This window comes from Taeniopygia guttata, chromosome 10 (genome assembly GCF_048771995.1).
Source record: "Taeniopygia guttata chromosome 10, bTaeGut7.mat, whole genome shotgun sequence".
Lineage (NCBI taxonomy): Eukaryota > Metazoa > Chordata > Aves > Passeriformes > Estrildidae > Taeniopygia > Taeniopygia guttata.
Genome location: NC_133035.1, coordinates 5,055,065 through 5,075,752, shown reverse-complemented (window position 1 = coordinate 5,075,752; position 20,688 = coordinate 5,055,065). Strand labels below are relative to the sequence as shown.

The 20,688-nt window shown below is 40.8% G+C and overlaps 1 protein-coding gene across 5 annotated transcripts in view; it reads right to left on the bottom strand.

Moving 5' to 3' along the window:
* The window catches only part of RORA (RAR related orphan receptor A), a 354,582-nt gene that overhangs the window by 91,971 nt on the left and 241,923 nt on the right, over positions 1-20,688 (bottom strand). For all 5 annotated transcript variants that reach the window (XM_030281521.4, XM_030281522.4, XM_072934117.1 and 2 more), the window contains exon 2: positions 20,557-20,586. In XM_030281521.4, coding sequence (XP_030137381.1) covers positions 20,557-20,586 — 30 coding nt within the window. The remainder of the gene's footprint in view (positions 1-20,556; positions 20,587-20,688) is intronic.

The window sequence follows — 20,688 nt, the reverse complement described above, 5'->3', positions numbered from 1 at the left end:
CAGCAGCAGCTGAGAGCATTGCCTTGGCCTTGTCTGTGTGCAGGAGAAGCTCCCGTGCCCCAGGACAGCCCTGCCTGAGCAGCACTGCAGGTCTGTGCCACCAGCAGGGTCAGTGTGACCCTGAGGGCAGCACAGGGCTCAGCGTGACCCTGAGGGCAGCACAGGGCTCAGTGTGACCCTGAGGGCAGCACAGGGCTCAGTGTGACCCTGAGCACAGCACAGGGCTCAGCGTGACCCTGAGGGCAGCACAGGGCTCAGCGTGGCCCTGAGGGCAGCACAGGGCTCAGTGTGGCCCTGAGGGCAGCACAGGGCTCAGTGTCACCCTGAACAGCACAGGGCTCAGTGTGACCCTGAGCACAGCACAGGGCTCAGTGTGACCCTGAGCACAGCACAGGGTTCAGTGTGACCCTGAGGGCAGCACAGGGCTCAGTGTGACCCCGAGGGCAGCACAGGGGACAGTGTGGCCCTGAGGGCAGCACAGGGCTCAGTGTGGCCCTGAGGGCAGCACAGGGCTCAGTGTGACCCTGAGGGCAGCACAGGGCTCAGTGTGACCCTGAGCACAGCACAGGGCTCAGTGTGACCCTGAGGGCAGCACAGGGCTCAGTGTGACCCTGAGCACAGCACAGGGCTCAGTGTGACCCTGAGGGCAGCACAGGGCTCAGTGTGACCCTGAGCACAGCACAGGGCTCAGTGTGACCCTGAGGGCAGCACAGGGCTCAGTGTGGCCCTGAGGGCAGCACAGGGCTCAGTGTGACCCTGAGGGCAGCACAGGGGACACAGCCCTGCACTGCTGCTGGGAGCTGCACTCCTGAGGCAGCTCCAAACCTGCCCCCAAACTGCAACACAACCAACACAAAGGGGTCCAGATTGCTGACAGGGGCTAATCAGGCCGATTTTGCCAAATAAGGGTGTGGGAGACATTCCCAAAACACCACAGCTGGGAGCTGAGAAAGGATTTGCATCCCTTCAGTTTGTGTGTCTTGGTTCTCCTTCTAGGTGTGAGAGTGCTTCCCTGCCTTGTTCACACTGAGCTACCAAAAGCTGTGCAGTGCTTGGCCCTGGCAGGAATGAGGGCAACCCTCAATACAATTACGCAGATGGACAAATTCTGCTCAAAATTTGGCATTTGTCATTTTTCACACAACTTGTGCAACCAACACACTCCCAAATGACAGGCAGGTTCTTCCTGGCAGGTGTAACCCCCTTGAGCTTTTTCTTTTTCCTTCCTACTTGGTAAAACTGATCACCAGTTAGCTTAGATTAGCTAGAAATAAGAGCAGCCAAGCTTATGCCAAGACTCATCAAGTAACTACAAAATACATTTTCATTTCATACTTAATTTGACCACTTTTTTTTTTTTTTTTTCTCTAGTAGTCACCATTGAGTCCTATAAATTAATCCTTGGAACTGTTAATTTGAAGTATGAGAAAGAAAGTAAATTTAAACACTCATTGGATCCTACACGAACCTCTTCACAGTAAGTACTGAACCAAGCTATGGCTTCTGTACTGGAAGCCCACCAAATCAGTCCTGACATGGGCCAAACTCCACGTGCTGATCAGGAATGAAATAAAATATCAATGAAACTTTCAGAGCACTGTGTAAAGTCCTGGCAACAACCTTTAATTATTAGTGCCTCAGAGATTCACTCCATGTATTGAGTATTTTTCCATTTGCCTATAATGGCAGTTTTAATTTTTTTATTTTAAGATTGAATTTGAAAAGTACAATATTGGAATCAGCAATTATCCAACAAAGAGCTGAAAAGCACACAAGGTAGTCCCAGGCTCTTGCTTTTCTGTAATGCTTCTGCTTTTCACCCCTATACTGGGAGTGGAGCACTTTTCTAGAAATCCTTTTGCTTATGGATGAAAAACAGTTCCATATGTGTGCCACTACAGATAAGTAATTATGAGACGCAGACACACTAATCCTCCTCCTCAAATCAAAACCACGTTTTATGTAGCATGGGTTTCATCACAGTGTTTTTCAGGGGAAAAAAAACATTCTGTCTAGGCTCCCTGTGGAAATGACACTTGTTTCCAAGCAGAACTACGGATTTGCACTGTCATCCAGAAAGACTTCCAGAGATCTGAGCTGACAAATCCAAGCTCAGAGGAGTGGTTCATAATACTTATTAGTAAGCAAACCAGACTGTGTTTAGGAAGCAAAGCCGAGATTCCTTTCCCCAGAAATAAATACATTTGCAGCAGCTAATTGCTAATGTCATTCCAGAGCTTTTGGAATCTCTAATCCTCTGCTGCCAAAACTACCCCAAGTGTTACTCAGCCTGCTAGCTGGGGAGCAGGGGAAGGTACAGGACTGGGGCCTAGGAAAACATCACAAGAAAGAGTACTAACAGTAAAAGTAACAGAAATATTCCCTTCACAGGAACTTGGCTATGCGTCAATACTAAAGCACAGATGGAAACTGATTTGCAATCACTGGCAGAGGCTTACACAGGAATTTTTTTGTGGCTGACATTTTTAATTAAAACCTTTGTCATTATAACAATAAGATTTTGTAATATAGCTGCTTACCTAAATGCTTTAAACTTAATTTACCACCTCCCCCTTCAACTGCCAAATTACATTGAAATGCAAAGGAATTAGGAATTGCTTTTTCCCTGAGGATTACATGGTAGCTGGCTAAGAGAGATTCACAAACACTGCACAAAGGAGTTAAAAAGCTCAAGAATGCAATGGTTAAAATTCTCTAAGATGAAAAATGTTACTACTTCTGGTGCACTTGAGTCAGGAAGGATGGGCTGTTTGTACAGGAGACAATAGGAGTATTCCCTGGCTTACAGCCAGCTCATAATTCAAAGAGAGGCATTATCAGCCAAAGTTAATTTTTTTTTTTGAATTATCATCTGCCAGAGCTTGAGAGCTTGTGGCTAATTGTTCCATTCTTGACTACAGAATGAATTAGAGAACAATGTGGAGTTCTAAGACAGGGAGGGAAAACATAAAGCAAACCCCTGAGCACACAATGAATAGTTGAGATGAGTTGGGTTCTTTGCTCCTCTGTTCATAAAGACGTGGTGAAAACCCACTGCTCCAAGGAACAGCATGCACAAGTGATAGATGTTAACACTGTATGCTCCCAGGTTACTGGACTCATGTTGGACTGCTTGGTTTATGGAATAATGGGTTTGAGCAAGGAAGAAAGGAGAGCAGGATTACATGAGAAGGTTAACTCAGATTTAAGAAATAACTGACGGAGGCAGCAGGTGTCCAAGGAATGATGAATGGGCAGCAACATAAAACAGACACCTTTCATTATAGGTGGATGAAAAACACTGTTTAAAAGGATATTACAGAGCACTTCTTGTGGCTATTTCTCTATGCTGGCAAGATAAATTAAAGGTCTCTCAGTACCAGCTTGTGTAAGTGAAGGACTGAAAACCAAAATTCTCAGGTGCACCAACCACCATTGTTTGTGCCTTCTCAGCCAAATCATCTCATTTCCAGGGTAAGGTTTTTTTTCATTTTTAAAATATATTATTTTCAAACAAAAAAGAAATGCAACATTAAAATTAAAATGTAAAGAAAGAAAAACACATTAACACATAAGCCATAATACAGTCATTGTCCATGACTCCTCTCATTCACCTCAGTAACAGTATGTCTGCAAAATAGCATGGAGAAAGAAGATGGAAAATAGATAAATACATTGGAATTCTGAGGGGGGGAGAGAAAAAGAAGAGACATTCTCTGCTTGGGCTTCCTGTTTCCATTGAAAATGAAGAAGGAAAAGGACACATTTTTCACTGTCAACAAATAGAACTAAGAAAGTAATGACCAAAAAGGGCAGCAATGTTTAGATTAAACTTTCAAAAGGAACACCAAAGGTATGATGACCTAAACATAAATAAATGCTCCCTAATACTATTAAATGGTTTTGGGTGAAGAAACAAAGTTGACTGACATTAGAGAATGAAGCAGGGCTGACGCAGAACAGAAACAGTGACTCAGAGGAAAACATGAGGAGATTCTGCAGCCCCACTCCTATGTAACACTATAAAAAAGGATGGGTAGGAACATCTGTATTTAGCTCATCATAGCTATGCAAATGGAAGGAGGCACCAGAGATTCCTGAGCAGTTCAATGCACCCAAAAGTCAATGTGAGGAACTACTGACACACTTACACAGAGCCTGGCAGCAAATGACAATCCATATATTCAAATCTGAGAGAAAATGTGAACTTGTAGGAGCTAATTATTGCAGTCTTTTTTACAAGTTACTCAGCCAAGCAACACATTGTCAGCACTGTACAAATCACACCAAGTTAGTATTTACTAGGGCTAATTTCGAGTGAGTAAGCCAAGGCAGCGAAACCTTTCCTGCAGTACATTACGCTGCCAAAAAAAATTTCTGAATCAGAGGCTCTGCAGGCATAGATTATGACACGAAAAAGGTCGCACGTGTACACCTGCAGAAGAATTGGGTTCTGTGTGGAAAGCTTTTCCTTATGGTGCACCTCCTTGTTTTCTTCTTTTCTCTGTATATCTCCATTGCTTTAAGCACTGGAAGCAATAAATTCCAAAATGAGCAATATAGCTTTTGGGCCTGAATCCATCCAAGAACAACAGAGAAGAGCATTAAAAGTTGCATTTCACTAATCATTTTCATGACATGCAGGGGACACAAAATAGCCTTTCTCCCTTTTACCCTACCAAATGTTTTCTCACTATGTGAAATTCATATAATAATTATAACAACTGCTACTAGTACTACTGATACTGAATGCTAGCACTTCTTTAAAGAGTGGAATGAAATTCAGGTTCTTATACTGGATATGCTACACCACACAAATAGGAACAAAAAACCAGAAGATCAATCTGACTTGCCTTTACAAACTGAAGAACAATATAAAGAGCGTTCTCCAACCACCAGTTAATTCTGAACAGAGTTAGAGGTATTGCTAAAAGTATAATATGATTACCCTTCAGCAGTCATTTTACAGTGTAAGGAATGAAACCTCCTCCTTTCCCAAAGCTCTTCACTTGACAAGGCACCTGTGCACACAGGTGGCCTCTGGAGCAGCGGAGGAGTGCTCTGTTCCCAGGATGTGACAGAGGTGGGCAGCAGCCATGGGGACCATTCTGAGAGAACACAAAGGCTAGAGGCAAAGGAGCCTTGCCAAAGGCAGTTCAGCAGAGCTGGCACAGCAAACACCACTTTGGCCAGGAGATTTTCCATCCCATACCCAAACTGTCCCTGCAGCTTTTGAGTGTGTGTCTCCCAGAGCACTCCCACTGGGAGCAGGAGGGTGCTTTGCTGCAGCTGTCCCCAAAACTCCCCTTGCTCTGGTTTGCAGCAGTGGCCCAAGGGCACATGAACAGGGTCCCTTTTGGAGGGAACTGGACTCAAAGATGCCCTCCCACACAGTATGGAATGCACTGCAAGAGGCTTCCTGCCACCACTCCAAAGTCAACAAACAGACCACCCCAAACAGTGGGGATGTCCGATCCTCTGGGGCAAGTGCTGGCCAGCGTTAGATCCATTCCCCTTCATCTGCACCACTTGGCAAAGCACACACAGCTTTAGGGCTCTGCAGTCTTTACACTTGATTCCACGTTCAGATACAAGTTGTAAACATGTCCAGAGAAGTTTGCACAGAGTATATTAACATTAATAAAAACAGATATTGATGCATCTCTAGTAAATTTCCCTCTGGCTCATGGATGAGGCTAAGAAATCATAATTTCCTTTATTAACACTGTTAGCATAAGAGATAACAGAGAGAGAAAAGCTATTCCGGGGGAAAATCAGAAAATTATTCTGCTACTACATGGAGAAAAAATCCCAGTACAAATACAGAGTCTAGGCAGTATAAAGTTATGACATCATGGCTCAGCACCATTCAAATAACTTCATCCTTCCTTTAAAATTAAATGACAGCTTCACACCAACACAGCCGATATATTCTGATACACAGTACAAGACATGTGTATGTGTGTACTTAAACACATAGGTAAACATTAAAAAAAAAAATAAACAAAAAAAACTGGCAAATGCAGCAGAATATAGCCAGGCTCACGAATCCACTGTGTGCATCAGCAAGGCGAAATTAAAAACAGCTCTTACCCAAATCTCTGTAAACATTCACTGCCTCTCTCAGATAATCAAACACCCATTTCAGTCACAGAAATTGGAAAGTGATAAATGCCCCATGCGCTCTGTGTTTGTGTGTAACAATAAAACCCAGCACGCGGCCCGGGGCCGGGATTTCACGAGTCGTTGCGCTTGTCAGCAGGTGGGTGTGTGTCCTTGGCCGCAGGCAGAGCTGCTGGGACACGGAGCTCACACACAGCAGCGATGCTCCGTGCCCGGGCCAGTCCGGCTCTGCCTCTGCGCTGGGCAGGGGACAGGGACAGCTCAGAGAGCTCGGCCACCAAGGGCTGGCCAGGAACGGGGCTTTCTCACAGCTCCCACCCAGACTCCACACAGGGGCAAGTGCACACCCCAGAAACATGAACAGCTGCTAGACAAACTCTGAGAAAGGAACTTAGAGCATCTTTACTACTATAAGGTCCATTTCCAACAATGGGAATTTGTCTTTGGTTTTGGTGCATGGAACAGAGACAAAAGAATATTGAAAAATGTTTCCTGCGTGATGTGAAAAACTGGATTTAAATCCCATCCATTAGAGTGCAAAACAAACCATTTAGCTAATTCCACTGTGAAATTTAAAATTCATGGTAAGAAATATATTAAAGGCTTTTTCACAATCATGAGAAGATGAAATATAGTTGAAACATGCATGTAAAATGTGTACATTTTCCCTACAGAGATAATAAATACGCTAAATAGCTATTTTCTTCCTAATTATTTGCATAATGTGATAGGATAATGTATGCAACTAAACTCATAAATTAATCTTGAAGATTTTTGCATGTGAGCTATTTCAGAGAAGAGTCATATTGAATTCAACCATAAAATCAACACCAGGTTATTCTATAAAATATAGCACAGCATGATAGACGCAAAATTATTTTTACTGCCTATTAATCCACATATATTGGAACTGTCAAGCTTAGTGGGGTGCTAGTGCTGTGGGTATTGTTTGAAGTGTAAGGATGATGGGGGCTGAAGAGGTAAAAGAGATTTTCTTGTACCAGTATTTCCTATCTTAGGGAAGATAAAATTCTCTCTATTGTGACCTGTGCATTTTGTTCCAGAAGCATCAAATGCTTCCTTCATCTTTTATTTAGCAGCCTGATGCCCACCTCACCTGCCAGCAGAGCAGTGACAGACTGGGATGTGAGTGCAGTGTCCATAAAACAGGATCACGTCCTGATCAAGCACGGCTCATCCAACACGCCCTCCTCACTGACACAGGACTGGGCCAGAAACTCACCCAGGAGGCTCCTCTGTCTTCCAGGAGCCAGCCTTGCTTTCAGGGGAATTTTTCAGCCTATTCCAATGTGACCCTCAGTTATAATTGCAAACTGGGGAAGCAGTGCTCAAGCCCTCGCTACACAGCCCTGAGGATCAGCAGCTCCAGAGGCACGGGGAATGTACAGCCACGAGTGCAGCTCCTCCCAGCTTCACTGCTTTTTAAAGCAATTTCTGCAATGCACGAGCTGAGTGATAAAGTTAAATGTGCAAAGACACTTCAAGCTCCACCAGCAACCCTGATATTTATAGTCAGCCCTTAGTAAGCACAAATGACTCTGATTTCAACATTGACGCCACCTCTTTATCAGCTTAAATATTTGAGGATACTCAGACTAGAGAGTTTCTATTAACTTAATACAAACCTCAAACAAACGTGCCTAAATTATCACCACCTGCTCATTGACAAGAGCCTAATTCCTCCTCCCCCACGTGTGAGACTTCAGACCTTTTAATGTCTGAACATTGACAATGTGACAGTTTTAAACTTACATCATAGAACACTGACACAGTGAATGTGCCAATTTCAAGATGAGTGCCAGGAAAACATAAACTGTTTGACATTTAATAAGCTTGTGTTTTCACAGAAATACAATGTGTTCTAGATGGTTTGTTTCCATGAAAACACATGGTTAGACGCAAAATGAAGAATAGTTCTCTCACTACTAAGCACCAAAAATTAAATAAAAAATCATCTGACAAAAATGCACTAAAAATCAAGTAGCTTAGGATTCGCATTTATATTAAATAACCAATGAAGTGTTAAATAGAACAGCTCATGGAATTATTGTTACATTTTTTAAAATGAGGAACGAAGACATTTTTTCAAAATTCATTTTAAAGTACCAAGAGTGCTGCATTTGATAACTCAAAGTAAAGAGAACTAACACAAAGAGAGGGTAGTTTAGGAGAACTCTATTACCCCAACTTTACTGGCAAATAGTCTGATAAGATCCTGGTTTCTTTCCTTATCAAAATTAATACTTTTATAATAGAGTGAAAAACAACTTAATACAGTATGCTGTACCACTGTGGGAATAAAGGAGAAGCTACAGCACTTGACAGTGAACAAAGTGGCTCTGAAGTGGCTCTTCTAGCTCTAAAGCCAAGGGCAGCTTTTCTACTGATTCAAAAAAATACAAAACTTTCCCATTTTTTTATCTCACTGCACCTGTCTTTGATCGTGTCTTTGAGGGAAAAAGTTTTGTGAGGAAAATGAAGAGTGCAACAATTAAAGAAGTGAAGCTTTCTAGTAAAAAGAAAAAGGTTGTTTTTATGAATATGATATGTTCAGAGCATAGACAGTGTCAGATTTCAGTTGGTAGCTGCTGTTGCATGGAGAGATTCTTAGACTGTCCCAGAAATGCTCTTTTGAAAGAGGCTAAGAACTCAAATTCTGATTTTATAATCTGGGCATGCTTTTCTTGATGCGTGGAAGAAGAGGTGTGATGTGTTAGAATCTCACTGGAAGCAAACAAATTTCAGAGATTTAATGGATCAAATCTGAAAACCACCATCATTCAGCTTCTGTGGTCTTCAACACAGTTTGACCTCCTGCTTCAGCTGAAGCTTCTGTTTCTCTTCCTACCTCCTGAAAAGACCTTCTGGTTGACAAAATGGACACAACCAAGTCTGATTCAGAGAAAAGCATCATGGAGGCTCCTGTGCCAGTGCCACAAAGTCATTTGGAACATGCAAGCCAAATCTGACACCACAGAAAAAATAGGAGTTACTGGACAACCTACACCCACAACAGATATGCAAAGTCTTTTGGGCTTATGCAGAACATAGAGTAAAAGATCCATCACACTGAAATGCTCATCTTTGTGATTTCAGGATCTTGAGAAAAGGAAATAAGCAGTTACATGTAAATCTTACCAGAACACAACATCACTGCTAGGCTGGATCCCAAGTTTAACTGCTGACTTAATCCAGAGTGAGGAAAGCAGTTTATTTATAAAGCAGGTGCTGGGTTCCCGCCTGCAATGCTGTCATACAACCTCCCCTCCAATACCAGTGAAAAGCAGCAAATAAATCCACAGCAAAAGGAATTTCTTTTGTAAACTGGGGCTGCCAGGTATTAGTTGCACAAAGCATAATAATAACAACTTCCTAAATTACTTGTTCTCAAGTTGAGGTTCTCTGTCTCTCTTTTAAAAGGTTCCCTGTTAGAACAGGGATTTTTTGGTGTCAACACTGGTGGCTTCTCAAAGACAAAATGTTCCAGAGAAATTTACATTACTGCTTCTAAAGACAGGATTTCGTGCTAAAATGTACTCTCAAAACAGCTGACAGTGAAGTGGTGAAGTCCTGTTGACAGGACGTGGAAATTTAAGGTTGAAGTACCTGAACTGCCTCATTTCTAGGTCAGCTCTTAAAGTCATGCCACCACCATCCCACATGAAGGACAACTCACCCTGCTCTGAGTTAACAAGGGTTTTTCTTACCTCCCTTCTGAAAACTACAGGAAAAAGTGATACCTTCAGTGAAGTATTTTTTTAAATACCTAAAGCTCTGTTTAACAGGAAAATTATTTTCAGCCAGCCTTTAGTACCCTTATATCCTCAAACAGCATGTAAAATTGTCTTTTTGAATGACCTTTTTACTTCCACCTTTACTTCAAGACCGTAACTCTGGACTAAGCCACCAATATGGGCAGGGAAAAGGAAAAAGGGTCAGAGTCAAAGAAATGTGAAGACTTTAAACAGGAAACTTGCCTTATCTGTAGAAGTTGCCTTTACAACCAGCAAGTATCACACCTCCATATCAGTTAGGTAACATAACAAAGATAACGAAACAGTTCTTCAGACAAACACTGGTGAGAAGGATGGTTATCAACTGATGGCTTTATCTAAGAGGAAATCACTAAATGCCTTTGGTCATGTAGTGGCTTTCTGAAACCAGAGGTTTCCCTACCTCTGTTGTACAGAGATTAAATAAAGGCTTGTTTGAATTTCCAGAAAACTGCAAGAACACCACCACTCTTATGAACTGACTTTTGAAGTTGGTGGTAAACACCTCAAAAAAAGAAAAAAAAAAAAAAAAAGAGAGAGAGAGGAAATTGCTTTGCTTTGAGGGTGTGCCTAGTCTGTTGTACAGAAAGTGACAGTGCGGCACCTCACAACTGATAGTTTGTGCTCACTTTAAACAAAAACTTCTCATAAACACAGGGGAAGCTAAGCCAGATAACAAAAATGTCTCACAAGTCTTCATTTTTTCCAGCCAAGTCTTCATCCTCTTGGTCAAGGCTTCCTATTTATTTCACTTGTTATGTTTTTTACAATGACTCGTTGAAGGTTCAGTTCTAGGTCACTTTGAGAATCTAGCCATTAATGGCAGTAAGGTTAAGAAAAGAAACTTCCCGAAGTCCCAGATGCAATCCCTTAAAACAGTAACTTCTGTTTAGGTGAGATCCTTTCCTTTGATCAAGTGAACTGTGAATCCAAACCCAGACAATAAAGTAATTTAAGGCAAGGTGACTGCAGTGGGGTTAAAGACCAAATCAAGGTTCTACTACGGTGTGTTTTAAAAGCAAGAGGTAAAGAAGCAATGGATATTTACACTCAGTTCAAAGGTATTCACACTGGAGAATGTATTTTTGTTACTGACATAGTCTCTCTCTCTCCTCCCCTGCACAAAACATATTTAGAAAAAAAGGTTTTTTCAATACTGTGATGCTCATTTCAATGTGCACTAATCAGCACATCGGCACATGCCAAAGCACACGTATTTTAACTACTCTTTTGTAGTGAATGTAGAGTTAATTCAAAGTAAGTAATTTTGGCATTACAGACAAATGGTGTAATTTTGTCATTTTGGGAATGCACTGGATTTTTCCTCACATTTTTAACTGAAACACAACTACTAAGACACAAGAAAACATTTAACTACTTCTCTATACCAGAATAACACCAGGCACAATTTTTCCTGAGTCTTTCAGTTTAATGAAAAGTTTTGCAGAAGGAGTTTGTATGGGCATAGTTTGGGTAAGCAGGACCATCTTCCCATCCCTTGTGCAAATTACAAAAGCAGCTGACATTTAAGAACTCAAACTCACACCAAAGTATTTGTCACAATGGTTTGATCCATGTAAACCTCAAAAATCACCTGTACTAACTGTAACTCATATCTGGCAAGATTTCTGAAATGCTGTCAGCACAGTTCTCCCTCCTTGCTCTCCCACCACCCCCAGTTATGCAATATACACAAATATACATATTTGGCAATATAGCTCAAAACTACTCAAGGGTTCTGAAAACAAAAGGAAAAAAGTTGAAATGTTGAATTTTAAGGGGTCTGTATCCCAAATACCCTCAGGATTCTCTTTGATTTTGGGTTGATCCATTTCTGTTCTTTTTCAGCTTTTTAGCTGAAAAATAGCTCTTTAGACCAACCCACACCGTCCTTTGAAACTTTTTGTCCTTTGTACTTCATCATGTTAGGAGACTTATAGGGAGAAAAACCTGAGCAGCAAAACTATATTTAAATTAGGAGCTTTACAAATATCACCATCATTTGGCCATAACACTAAGAACAAGCTCCTCATTACAAGTTGAAGTGATTACCTGATCTGCCATGAGGAGCTGCCTCAGTTACTGCCTGCATCAGACTCTGCTCTCAGCTGGGTCAACATTTAAATAATTCTAGGTTGATGTGCTTAGAGAAAGGCTGCAAAACTTCCAATATTTCCATAGTCCTTATTAAGCTTAGCTATCAACATACATTAAAGAGCCCTTTTCAGGTTCAATAGTTGTGTCAGGATGGCAAGTGCTCAAGTCTAGCAATGCACTGTCAAATAAATGAGTCTATTAGGAATGATGGAATCAGTCCCTGGTTTCAAAATTCAGATAATAAAATGTGCTTTTTTTGGTTCAGATACCAACCTTGGAGAAGTCCCTATGACTGCTTGCTTTAGAATCATTAGAATTCAGCCTTACTACAAAAAAATGCAGCATTGTGTTATAAACAATGTCATGAAGTGAAATGAATGTAAGCAGAAAACTCCACAGATTCTTCTCAAAGCGTGAAAAAAGGGAGCAGCAATAAATCTGTAAGAAGAAAATATCCACTTGGACTTTTGTTGTTTGAACAAATGGTATTTAATCCTAATTTTAATGCTAATTTAATCCCAACACTTTGCTGTATATGGTGGCAATCTATTCATAAAGATTCACCTTTCTATAAAGATTGAGGTGACTTCAAGGAACTGTTCAAATCAACCCAAATGAGTCTTGCACAAGTCTTGTTTAGAAAGTACAATTATTTCTTAGGGAGCTATTGCAAAAGATGTAGTCAGAAGTATTTCTCTGTAAGCATAGTAGAGCTGGCTAGATTTAGACTATTCAGAGCCAAAATATGCAGCCCATAAATTGAAGAAGAAAGTCATGAGCAATAACACTTCCTATTTTCTTTCACATTGTTTGCATTGAAAAATATGCAGAATACAAAAGTACATTTGGAGAAATTTCATCTGTCAGTTTTCTTGTGCCCAAGACACTCAAAAGCTGAAAAAAAATAATTTAATGACTTTGCAAAGAACAACTCCTACTGCTCTCAGAGTTTGATTAAAGTTGTAGAATGTGAAGAATATTACATATTTTAAAGCTTAGATTCAGCCCGTAACACAATTCTCTTCTATAACCAATGAACACACCAAAATTGTGGGCAGCTGTTCTTATCAAGATGGAAACATTAACTTCATGTAACAGCTGCAAGAGTTCTAAAGACAGGAGATTTTAAAAACAACTCAAAAAAAGGCAGTGCTAAGAGGGTTGATGAAAACACGCTTCAGCCAACAGGATTCAATGAAGCAGCTGCAATAGGATTCAGAGCAGTCCCACACTTCCCCTGTTTTAAAGTGAAGTGCACCACAGGAGGTGCTCATGACTTCATTCACCATTTCCTACATCAGAATAACGGCCTTAGGAATTAACAGACAGAAAAAAGAAGGGTATGAAACATGCAAGAGCAACTTCTATGAACTTATAAAGCAAGACTTAGGTATAAGAGAACACTACAGACATTCCCAATCAATTTACTGACTGCATTCACAAACAGCTCCAATTTATTTTTGGGTGACGTCCATAACCTTTTAATACCCATCAACCACACTAATAGAATTTAGACCTCTAATGTCAGAAACCACTTAATGTTCTCCTAACACTTCATCATTCCTTAAAACATGGGCCTCCAAGTATATTTTAAACATTAAAGAGAATGCCCATCTTGTCTGCTTCCACAGGAGCAACCAGAAAAAGAAATAAAGTGTGAGCAGAACTGGAACTGATTTACAGACAGTATTGATTTGCAATTTAGAAGTATCTGATGTATAATCCAATACATTTTCATACTGGATTATAAACATTTTGCAAATACTTATCAGCCTTCATTTGTTAAAATTACTTTTCGACTCATTTGCTGTTTTTCCTTTACTCTGGTTTGCATGCTACTTCATTATTAAAGGCACCAAAAACCCTATCTGAGGGTATTTACCAGAAAACTCACAGTAAAGTAAACCCATAAATAATGGTTACAGCCAAAAACCCCAAATAGATAGAAGCTGCTCCATATACTCAGAACAGAGCCAGAGAAGAGACCTGATATTATCTTCAAGTGCAGCTAATAGACAGAGTTCCCCATGGGACTTCCAGGGCAGTACATTTAATTGCCTGTTCTATCAGCCTTAGAGAAAATGAAATGTTGCTTCCAAGTGTGCCAAAGGGTTGGGGCCCAGGCACATGCCAAGCTTTTGGGCAGCAAAGAGAAGATTAGAGGCAACAGGTTTGTTTCAGCTCTGACCTGTTATTCTGTGAGGACACAAAACATACATAAATAAAATTTCTTTTGATACTTTACCTTTGTCCATGGCTGTTTCCACATGGGTAAAAGGGCTGTTCTTTCTCACAAATGTTGGAATTTTTACAGAGAAAATACTTCATTGGTGCAGAACTGCCAGGAAGAACCAGATCATCCACAGATCTCCCCTACAGCCGCGTCATGGACATCACACACCCCACCCACTGCCATTCTGTGTACTCTTTCTCCCAAGCCAGCCAGAAACCCATTCTGACTTTAAAAATATTCCCTCCTCTCCTCATTATTTGACAATGACTTCATCTTCGCCCCTCAATAATTTGGCCACCCAAAAAGAAGGCAACAAACAAGTCACTGACACAGTGTTACGTGTGGCAACCAAACCAAACCTTCCACAGGGGTGGCCTCAAAGGATGGAGATATTTGCTGCTGATGGAGAGGTTTGCTTTGGCTCACTGCAGGGAAGTTAAAAAAATTACAAAAAAGTAAAAAGAGAAAAAGAAAAAGAAAGAAGTGTAGCTGTAGTTCAGTAAAAGTTTTGAAGAAGAGAACAGCCCTAGATTGCTGTCTTCAGATTCTTCATCAGGGCAAACAGTGCTTCAAGGACAAGCAGGAAAGTAGCAGCTATTTGAGGCAACTTCATTATAAAATCATTTTTAATAAGCAATCTGAACAAAGAGAGGGAATGCTCTTGCAGAGAAGCCCCCAAGGGATCTTAAGGCTGGCCAGTAAAGTTATTAGGAGGTTACACACAGGGGACCAAACAGCTATTTTATTGGCCTCAGGGGACAGGGTTTAGTTTTCACCTGTTCTCTTTAGGCCTTGGTGCTAACAGCAGATCCTGTTAACCATCAGTTTTCTGAAAGCTCCTGTTTTATGAGGGAAAAGTATAATTTACTTACTTTAGTCTGCACATGAAACATGTGAGGTGAAGTCAACAGTACAATGCACACTAGATAAGTAATTATAAATCAGATCAGAAAAAAAACCCACAATAGCTTTCCCTTTAATGCAATTAAATAAAATAACTAGCAAATGTTGAAAAATCCTTAGCAGTGACAGGAAATACAATATGGAAAGTAAAATCAGAGAAGAAGAGAAATCTGGGTCTTGGGTTCCATTAAGCTGCAAACATTAATATATGCTTGTGGAACTTTGGTGAAAAACAGTTCTAGAAATGTTGCATATCTGAGAAGCTGAAGAGCTGTCTTCTGGCCCAAATCTGCTTCTGAATTTTTAACAAGCACTGTGCTCTTCTTAACAACTGCTCAGAGTGAAAGAGAGGAAGGCCATGATGCAGGCAGGGATCTCTGCCCAGGACAGGGTGAATTGCATGCCTTTGTCTCCAAGAGCAGCACATTCCCTTTCTTTGGCTCATTGTGCTCAGCAGCACTGCAAGGTCCGGGCAGAGGCTCAGGGACCTGTCAGGACAAGGGGCAGGGGTGGAGACACCTGAACTCTGTCACTCCCAGCTCTTGGCACACACAGTGGGCAGTCAAGCGGACCTCCCCATGGCACACTCAAGACTTCCCATCTGCAGTGTAAAATGTGAATTTTCCCCCTTAGTCCAGAGTTTCTGTGTATTGTCAAAGAACACTGAGCCAAGATACACCCAAGACCAACACCTACAGCCAGATGAGTGTAGGAACAGACCGAGAGCTTGATGTGGGAGTGAGGAAAGGGCTTGGGGTCTCAAACAGCAGAAGGGATGGGTTTACTTCTACCCTTTACCAACAGAGTTGCCAGTTCTTCATGCAAATAGTATTACTTAGTGCTAAACATTAAAAGCACGCCGTTTCCACTTAATTTTCCTGCAGGAGCTCATGTCATTAAAATCAGCACCTAGCTTTGGAAACATTTCTTATCTGCCAGAAATTAACTGAAAGGATAATTTCAGTTTAAGTAAGGAACAGTTCACCCAAAATTAAGGAATTCATACAGAGATACCTACTGATATAATTGTTTAGGGAAAATGACTCTAATTTAAATATCTTGATAAATCACAAGAAGAGACATGGTCTTTCTCTCCAAATGGTGGTAATTCAGTCTAAATGAACGAAGCAGTTGTCACTTCTGGCCTCAGCTCAGAAAAGCCATGCTCTGCACTGGCAGTGAACTGTAGGAGCACTATCACTACAAAGCTGATCCCAGTGAGCAGCCCCTAGTTCAAAGCAGTGCCTGGTTAATCCAGGCCAGGTAAGAGCAGCCCTGCAGGTCCCCACCTCTCTCTGATGAGTGGGTGTCACTCAGAGCCAGGGCTTCTGGTGCTTTTCTGCTGTGAAACAACATTCCAAAGGAGCTCTACACAGAAAACTGTGAGGAAGGCTTGTAAAATCTGTGCATTTTTTACTATCTTACCAATGCAAGGTAAGCAAATGACTGCATGTGTCTGGCCATTGGTGCAGATATGAACTCCAGCTATGCAATCAAACCCCTTCAAAGCTTCTGAGTGTGGCTCCTCACAACTCAAACAGCGGGAGGAAGATTCCATTGCATCCTGGACTCAGTACAGCACTCACCTTCTGGGTGCATCTGCAGGAAACCCCTTACTTTGAGAGGCAGCCAAGTTCAAATTCATTTAAGAAAGTCAGTGGCCAAGTGGCTGAAGAAAAATAAGGTGATTGATTTGTGTGACAGCTCTGAGTCACAAGTGCTCTGGCAGAGGCCATGTAACTAATTACATGAAGTGTGGCAAGATTTAGATTTAAAATGGCAGAAACAAAATACTCCACACTTCGGGACAGCCTAAAACTCAGTTGGTCACTATTAAATGCCACTTTCTTTGCAGTCTTCTGTTTCCCAGAATTTCAGATTTTTATCATCACTGATACAATGCCATTCTGAATTTGCAAAAAGGGTGAAGTTGTGCAAAGTTACAATCCACTTCCAGTACTTTCCTATTCAGAACATGAGACATGGCAGGAAGAGGGTTGTTGTACAAATATTACTGCCAATCAAATGATCAGAAAAGAATCTAAATGTCAGTCATGTCTTTCTCGAGTCAAAAAGAACTGTAAGTCCAGAAGTCCCACTTTGTATGGAAGATGAGACAGGACTTGTCCTCTACCATCTGACAGACTACAGCTTATCTAAAGTGATGGTTAACCTGACAAATAGCCATGTGAGCTCAAGAGAATTATTCTACAAACACACAGAAGGCATGTATTTTTTTTCTTCAAAAGCCTGTTTAATCTTAACTTGAACTGAGCAGAGAAGGGCATTTTGGGGTGGATAACATTTATTCCCTTAGTACTCCTTGGAAGACTATTGTCTCCCTGCATAAAAGTGTCAGATTTTGAAACATTTAAACTGTAATAAAGAGAAAATGTGGAGAAGCACCAATGAAGTAGAATATTTGGATAAAATTAGTTGCCTCAAAAAGGATAAAAACCTCTCAGGTTTTATTTAGATAGTTACATTATGAAAGAGCTGTGTTTCTTCAACACTACTATATTGCATGTGTACAAATATTAAGCTATTGTTAGATTCAGAACTACCTGAGCACCTGCCATCAGCACAGGAGTTCAGTTTCAGCTGACTGGACATTTTTGTTAGACTAATATAAAGAAGGGGATAAAATGTACCCAGACACTCAAACAATAAACCCAGGAAAAATTAAGTACTGGAGAGAGATCCCCACCAATTTCAAAACCTGCACAATTAAAACAGCTGTTAGGGTGAAGTCTGAAAAGGATTAATCTAATGTTTGAAATGCATCATGTATCAAACTTTCTGGCATTATGTTAAAAAAAGTTTATTTTTCTTCCAGTAATTTTTTTCCTCTTTTCCACTCATTTTCTCCACTCCATTTCTTTCTCCCTAATTAAATCAAAGGTCATTAGAAATAAGTGGTAGTTTACAGAGTTTACAGTCAGTCAACACTCTCATATGCCACACATCATAAAATTGGAATAAGGCAATTTCACCTATATTTCTAAAATCAGACCAGGCAAGGTATACACACTACACAAAGTGTTTGCAATAATGTTTTTTGAAATTTCTTTGCAGAAAACTTTATGTAACTTCATTTGGATAAATTATTTATACTGATACAAACTGATAGGCAAATTCTAGAGCATATCCTAGTGCACAAAGTCTTTCTTTGTAATTTATAGTTGTTAACAACTCAGACTTTGCAGTTCTTGTATTTAGGTGTTTATAGTATTTTTTTTCTAACTCATTCCAAACCTGTAAATTTTATTGCCTTTTCCTATTCAATTAAAAAACCTAATTCTAGGCAACAAGGGCAAAAAAAAAAAAAATTATTGTGCATGATGCTGAAATGCTAAAGATGCACAATTTACATCATTCCTACTCTATGAGAATTTGTCATAACAGGAATGAATTCTAAAAGAACTTCAACCAAAACAGAATGAAACCTCATACATATTTGCTAGCAAACGTAGCTTACATTTTCATCATGCCAATTACAGCCTATTGCTCCTTCTATTTTAATCCCTTCTTAATGGGCAAGCTTATCTTCCCATTATTCAGGCAACTTTTCTGTTCATGCTTCAGCAATTGCATGACAACTGATTAACAAATCGAGGAACTACTCTTTGACAGTTCTCTTAGAAAAGCACAGAGTTCTCAACATGAAAGACACTGGGACCCTAATTTCTGTTTGAACTAGATGAAAGGCCTTGTATGGTGAGCACTACTAATCATCTCTCACAGTTGAGAAATACATCTTTTTTTCATCACAGGCCTGAAGCAGCTGAGATACAGGGTGACAACACTGCACCAGTCTGGGGTGGCTGAGGATCCTGTTTCCTGTGCTCTTTAGCTCTGTGCTCACTACTTCATCTTCTCTACTAAATTCCCAAAGCTGGAGCTGTGGTTCTGTGGGTCACCTCATGGCGCTGCTGTACAAAACCCAGGGTGGTTTTGGCTGATTCCCAGGGGTGTTACAAACCAACATTCACCTGCACACAGAGAGCTCAGCACTGAGCTGGCACTAACACCCAGCACCTCCAGAGAGGGGGCGGCCCCACACAGGGCTGAGCCCGTGGGCAAGGCTGTGCAAGGAAGCTGGACACTGCCTGGCCTGGAGATGTATGGAGCACTTCAGTGCCCTGTGCTGTCAATAGAGTCTGCACAAGCTCAAATATTCCACAAAAATACCAGGGTGAAATTCTGCCCTCAGCTGCCTGCCTGTAGCTCTAAGTTCAACTAAATCATCATTCAGCCAAAGAGGATCTGGCCCTCAGAATGCATTAAGCAGCAAGCCCACCTAAGCAAAGGAAATCATCATGCTCTGAAAATTTCAGACATTTAAAATTTGTTTCAAAACTCAAACAAATCAGCTTCTCATTTGAAATTCTCAAATCTGCTTTTTAAGTCTATACAGTGAGAGTTCATCATCTCAAGTCAGATTTTTCACTCCATGCGTATTATAAAACCAGGAATGAAATAAGAACGAAAGTCATGTAAGACACTTTACAACATCCTAGCAGCTGTGATGAAAATACTTGAAAATGCATAAAAAGTGTATATATTTGTAAATTTTGAGCAGCCTAGCACCTGTTTTGTAAGAGGACTTTCATGAGAGTAATAGCCTCAGCTTTAGCCTACTCCTGTTCCATATCCTGGGCAAGTACAATTCTTGCACTACCAAAATGCCAAACCTCCACACTATCTGTAGAATCTCAGCATGCTCCTTCAGCTCCAAATCCCAGCATTTTCTCAGAACTGTGCTTCGAGCTCCCTGCAGGATAGATAAGAGTTGATCCCCAGAAATGATGTCTTTGAAGAGGATTTGGAATAAATGTATATATAAGTAAATGCACACTTTCACAGCCATTTCCAAGGTCACCACTTTTGGGGGCTGTTTGCTTATATGGTTGAGAGCAAAACAAGAACTTCCAGTTGTTCCTCGAGTTCCTCAAGCACAGGCAGAGAATGATTTATCTTATAGATGAGTACATAGGAAGGGACAGAAGCTCTACAATTAAATTATTTTGATTTGAATCATACTGCATATATAACAGCCATAAAAATAACCATTCTCCTCAACTGCATTTTCTGGATATGTTAATTATCAGCCAGCTGTAAGGTGGATATATTATAGTAAGGAATTCTGTCTTTCCTCACAACTTTCTTTTTTTCTTTTTCTGCCCTCTGACTTGACAGACATGTCAGTACCACATATACAGACACACATTGTACATCCAACAACACTTTGGGTGAGGACTGAAACCCCTAAGGCAGAAAAAACACAAGAATTTTTAAAGTGGAGCTTTCTCAGGCCAGACTAACACCAATTAGTCTGAGCACCACAGCACGGCCTAACAGAAATTCCATTTGTGAGAGAAGGCCAAATCAAAAGACATTACTTACATGTGTGAGTCTTCTTTGTTACAGAAATACCTGTAGGGAAGAAACGACACCAGTGTTAGCAAAGCAACCAAAGTAAATTCTTTTGACATATAATTCATCATTAATCTATTTTATCAGACACACAGCAGCCAC